At 43.4% G+C, this 6,000-nt stretch overlaps 1 protein-coding gene across 1 annotated transcript in view; it reads left to right on the forward strand.

Moving 5' to 3' along the window:
- Nucleotides 1-6,000, forward strand: part of cntn3b (contactin 3b) — a 107,479-nt gene that overhangs the window by 11,674 nt on the left and 89,805 nt on the right. The window contains exon 3 of the mRNA XM_063215280.1: nt 348-486. Coding sequence (XP_063071350.1) covers nt 348-486 — 139 coding nt within the window. The remainder of the gene's footprint in view (nt 1-347; nt 487-6,000) is intronic.

Below are 6,000 nucleotides of genomic sequence, written 5' to 3' on the forward strand. Positions count from 1 at the left end.
TTTTGTCGTCGGCTATTTATGGGGGGTTGCATGCAGTTTATTCTGTCCCCAGTGACACACAGTGCCATTAATGTGACAGTGCTGTCTGTGAGGCTTGAAACGCCCTTCCCTGTCTAGACCCCACAGACTGTCTCTCACAGGCCTTCTGTAAGCATCCCACAGACCCTTACACTCTTTCTCTCTTGCTCTCTCTCTCTTTCTTCCTTTTTCTCTCTCTCTCTCTCTCTCTCTCTCTTCCTTTCTCTCTCTCTCTCTCCTCATTTCTCTCTCTCTCTCTTTCTTTCTTTCTTTCTTTCTTTCTTTCTTTCCTTTTCTTTTCTTTCTCTCTCTCTCTCTCCCCCCTTCAGCTGTCGCAGAGGATGCAGAAGTATTTAAAGGGCCAAGCTGGAAGGCCGAGCCCTCTGACCTGATCCTGCCCATCAATTCCCCCGACCAGGAGGCCTCCCTTCAGTGCCTGGCTAATGGCAGCCCGTCTCCGGAGTACAGGTAAGCCTTCTCTTTGGTCACTGGGTCCGCCTGAAGGCACTGCTAAACCCACAAAGCTGCTGCCCTGCAATTAATGGGTTTTTAGCCCACCACCTCGCTACGCTGGTCTCAGGGGAATCAGAACGTGGGTCCAATACTGCTGATTGCTATTGATCTTTTCCTTTTTTTCGTTCTTTTTCTCTGTTTTTTTCCCTTTCTTTTCCTTTCTTTCAACGCAGAAAGTCAATTGTTTTTGCTATGTACGTAAGCTGTACTTTCGTCAAGCAGGAACACATTTACATCTTGATATTGTGGCTCTGCCGTATTTACTGCAGAACCATGAAAATACTTTCTCCAAAAAATGGAAATATAGCTTTTTGTATTATGCGGTAAGAAGTGTCAGGATTGATGTTCTCAGGTTGCGTATTTGCACAATACAAACATATTTTATTGAAAAACAATCAGGCAAGAGAGTTTGAAAGAAAACAACAGAATATCATAGCATATTACTATTACACACAAAAACAACTTGAATTTTAGAATAAGCCTGACACACGGACAAACAGGTTAGGGATATGCATGCTGTGTATTGCTTTGTTGTGCATGCTACCGTGAGTGACTGAATGCACATAGGCCTGCTTGCTTTAGGACAACAGGAGCACTTTGCAGGATACTGGAGGTATCATCTAGGGGGCAGATAGCCAACGGGTCTCTCATGAATGTTTTCCACCTTTGTTTGAACTCCACATCTCAACTCAACAAGTTTGGAAGATCATGATTTTGTCAATATTGCACCATAGCTTGTGTGAGGAGGTCTCCCACATATAAAATAATATGCGACATAATATTGAAGCGTGTCCGACAGAAAGCATGTCCCTGGTCTTAAACACACAGGCCATAGGTGAGCATAGTCACAAGAGTGAAAAGTGAAATCATCAACCCCTGATTTGCATGACTGTTCCCACTGAGTGCAATTACATGTTAAGGAATATTCTGATTTGAAACAGAATGGTGGCAGTGTTCATTTTGGCCAAGTAAGTATGGGCAAGTTGGTCATGTAAACTCTTTATTCATTCCAAATGTGGCAGTGTTCTGAGAATATTCCGGAACTTATTTTAAACAGAATATTGACAATATTCTGTTTGAAACTGGAATATTCTGAGCATGTAACTGTGCTCACTGATGGGCTGACATGGCTAGCAATCACTTGGAAAAGAGGCAACTGCCTCAATATGACTACCCTAGTAAAACAAAGGAGAAATAAATAAAATAAAATGAAATGAAATTGACACCTGAAAAGAGTCACTGGAGTCGCTGGAGCCACTGATTTTGTGTTTTCTTTACTACAACATGGTTTTGCTCAAAACACCTTGGAAGTCTCATAGCATGCACATTGAACAGGAAATAAATAAGTGGCTCCTACTGAATCAAGTCGCAAACCTCTCTGATTTGGGCTGGTGTCAAGGTGACTCTGTCCTTTATCAAACTCCACCACTACACACACCTGCACAGAACAATACTTGTGCGAAAAAAAAAGCTATTGAGGCTGCGTGCCGTTCATACGTAACAGTGTGTTGGCCTGATTTATCTCTGTGTGGCATTAAGCAGTCTTGGGAGCTGTGGATATTTTCCATGCAGAAATGGTAAGGTCACACCAAGTTTAAATCGCTATCTGAGAGGGAGAGAGAAAGAGAGAAACACTACACACCAAGGATGATTTAGCGAGCGAGCACACCTAAATGACTAATATGTAGTCAAGATTTGAAGAGATATCCCATCTGGTTATTCCCTGGTGGTTGCCTGTCTGAAAATAGCAGTCTGCGCCGTTTTTTTTTCCTCTCCCTCCTTCCCTTCCATTTTTTCCCCCTCTGCTTTGGTAGATTGTATTTCGTAGCTTGGGTCAGCAACATGTAAATGCGCAGCACAGCACAGCACCCGACAGAGGCAATAACCTTGTGAGTGACATTCGGCTACATGCTTACATCCTCCTTTAACGAGAGGCTTCATGTCTGTCTGTGAGCCAAATACGTCATCTGAATAGAATAACCAGCCCTGCCGTGGCCAACCGGTCTACCATGCGGCTGACCCGGGTTCGATTCCCGGCCCGGGTCCTTTGCTGACCCCTCCCCGTCTCTGTCCCCATTCACTTCCTGCCTCTCACACGGTCCTGTCGAAGAAAGTAAAAAAAGACCAAAAAAATCTTTAGAATAACCACATAAGTTGTCCCAACTAGCCACTTATTACATTGCATTGCATTTGGCAGAAGCTTTTTAACCAAAGTGACTCACAATCGAGGACATCATCAATAGCCAGCATCACTAGCAGATACGAAGTGCACAGGAAATATACAGAACAACAAGTGTCGATGCAAAATAGGGTTAGTTCTTTTTAATTAAAGTAAGAGTACACACACATACACATCATGTCAAGAGTCTGGCCTGGGACTAGGGCAGCTCCAGCATTATTGTAGTAGATAGTCACAAAAGAGGAGAGTCTTTACTTGCTTCTTGACTTGCTTACTTATGGAGTAAATCGAAATGAGGACACTGTAAGTACACCATTATTATTCTGCACTATCCTATCTGCACATGCGCACCACGCAAGGCTGCACGATCCGGATTCGTGGAGTATTGTCGCCCTTCGTTTCGCTACCTGTAAGGACCCCGAAAGTACCTATGATTAATTCCATCTTTATTGTGAATTGTAGACTATTTGTCAAGACGCTGACAAAACGCACTTCATGTCTGATCAATAGACCTCGGCCATCTTTGACAGACGGCCACGTCAGTGTCTCGTAATCTTTAGGGTAACTTAGAAAATGACTAGCCTATTTTCCTTTGGCCTACACCACCAGCACCATTATAATATTACGAGTATTTCCCACATTTATAACTTTACGTGGTGTATAAACCACGAAAAATGCCATGTAGCCTCGGCTACCTGAATAAAACAAATCTTACAGACGGGCTTTCAGCGAAACAACACTAACAGATCAGCTTTTAGCAAAACGAAGGGCGACATTGCTCCACGAATCTGGATCGTGCAGCCTTGTGAGGTGCGCATGTGCAGATAGGATAGTGCAGAATAATAATGATGTACTTACAGACACATCTGAATATTCTGGTAGTCTTTTGTTTTGAACATGAATGGTAGGCTACATGGCTGACATGCTACTTCCTGCAGTGCGTTCTGGTATGCAATTTCACCACACTAATTTAATCAAAATCCTCAAAAAACGTGCACAAAAAAATCACAGGAACACTTTCGCGTCTCATGACAGGGAAGATGTCAGAGGTTTTTTTGCTATTTTTAATTTGCTCCCTATAGGCTGTTTTGCTACGTAGACACTAGTGCTGCAATAGTCAAATGTTGGGCACTAACAAGACAGTGCCTATTGAGGATTCCCATGCAGGGATGGTCATAGAGGAGCTCACAGGAACAACTGCCACACAAGTAAGCTAATGTAAAACAGACAGATCATCCCATTAAACTCATTAAAATACAAATACTGCGTGCAGCATCATCCATCAGAAGGCCAAAAGTGGTGAGAAAGTTGAGAGTTTTCTTGTTTGAAGCAGCCTTGTAGCCTCTTAGTGCAGATGAGGTCGCCTGCGGGCCTATTCACTATTTGCTGAAAATACTCAACTTCATCATAACAACATTGCTATGACATTACTGAGAGCCTTAAGTAACAGATTAAGACATAGCCATTACAATTTTGGTGACAGTAAGGTTATAACATAGGCTCTGCGCTAAGGGGTTAAAACGGCTCTACATATCAGGCACTCTTAAGGTCAGATTAGACTTCTGCAACTGCGCTCGTCAAAACTCGCGTGGGAGTGGCCACGAACCAACATTGTATTCATGCATCTGCGAGTTCTGCGAGGTCCGAGGTCTCGTCGCGAGCCACATTTGAAATTGCGCGATTAGGCTACTTTCACTACATTGTAAGCACTGCGGTCATTATTAAGCAATGTTGCTTTCTATCCCGGTTAGCTAGGTATTTTCACACAAATTGCAAAGGCAATGCACTGGTATCATTATTTGACATAGCCAGTCTGTTTTCACGAGCAGAAAATGCAAGCATGTAAAGACAGTTGATTCTGCCGATGTGTGTTTACATTCGGTGGAGGAACGGTAGTAAAACCGCAGGCATTGTGCCACGAGTGTTCAACTGATGCATTGTTTGTTAGCTTGTAGCTTTGTGTATTTACACACATTTACACACAAGGCATTAATAAAGTTTTAACAGAATACAGCTCTGCTCTCGCAAACTAGTGACATTGCGCTGCCACAAGAACAGACCAAGGAAGTAGCGAGACGACCAATCATAGCGCCCTTTTGTCTGCGTACTCCGCGTCTGTCCGACGGAGAGTTAGAATTTTTTCGAGGCACTCGACGACGGGCGCAGAGCCTCTGAGAGGGGGGCGTGGACTCGCATAGACAGAAAATGGACGGACACAGAGGCTATGCGTCCGAAGCATAAATCTAGCTTTAGATGAGCACTGTGTAGGTCTGTAGTTGGTAGAGCTGGATGCTATTGTAGAGCACCAGAGGACTGTTACAGTAGTGGTTGCCCAGTGACCACAGCCATTTTATTAAGCCTCCTCTCTGGCTACCATTTGCATTGTGTGTATGCAGTGAAAGGCCCTAAATGGTGGCGGGAGGTTTTTTTTTTGTCTGTTTATTTGTTGTTGTTTGGCTGTGCTGTCCTAGCCTTAATTGACTTATCTTTTGTTGTTGGGATTAGCTACAGCTATAACATTAGTTGATTTTTTTTTGACTAGTGGTGGAAAACAATGGCATCCAATTTAAGGAAACAAACAACAGTCATGAACAGTAAATAATGACTAAATAATGGTCCAGTGTATCTCTGGCTATCAGGCAGGGCCTTGTTATATGATTTTTCGTATTATTACCATGCGTCCGGCTGTGTTGTTGTTTTTGGAGAAATAAAATAAAATACGCTATGGATGGTTGCGTACAAATTAGGGCCTGGCACTACTACCCCATCTCCAACCACCAAGCTCTACACACACACGCACACACACACACACGCGCACGCACACATGCACACACACACACACACACACACACACACACACACACACACACACACACACACACACACACACACACACACACACACACACACACACACACACACACACACACACACACACACACACACACACACACACACACACACATTATATGCACAATTTATAGATTGCACAATTATTTTTTGAAAGAAAACAAAAGGCTGGCATCACAGGTCTTTTGCAGCATGTTTGTGTCGTGCGTAGGATTCCCGCAGCGCTAGCCCTTACTCTTAAACGATGAGGTAATCTCAGAGCAAGCACAGCGAGCGACAAAAAGCAAATACCACCGCACTGTGAGAATCCACCCCAAGAGCAATCCAAACCCCCTATTTTCCTCAATTGCATGAACAACGGCAACATTGGTACAAGCTGCTGAAATAAAATAAACATTTAAGAGAAATGAATTTAAATTCATTGTCTCCCGGCAGTGTGT

This window comes from Engraulis encrasicolus, chromosome 14 (assembly GCF_034702125.1).
Source record: "Engraulis encrasicolus isolate BLACKSEA-1 chromosome 14, IST_EnEncr_1.0, whole genome shotgun sequence".
Lineage (NCBI taxonomy): Eukaryota > Metazoa > Chordata > Actinopteri > Clupeiformes > Engraulidae > Engraulis > Engraulis encrasicolus.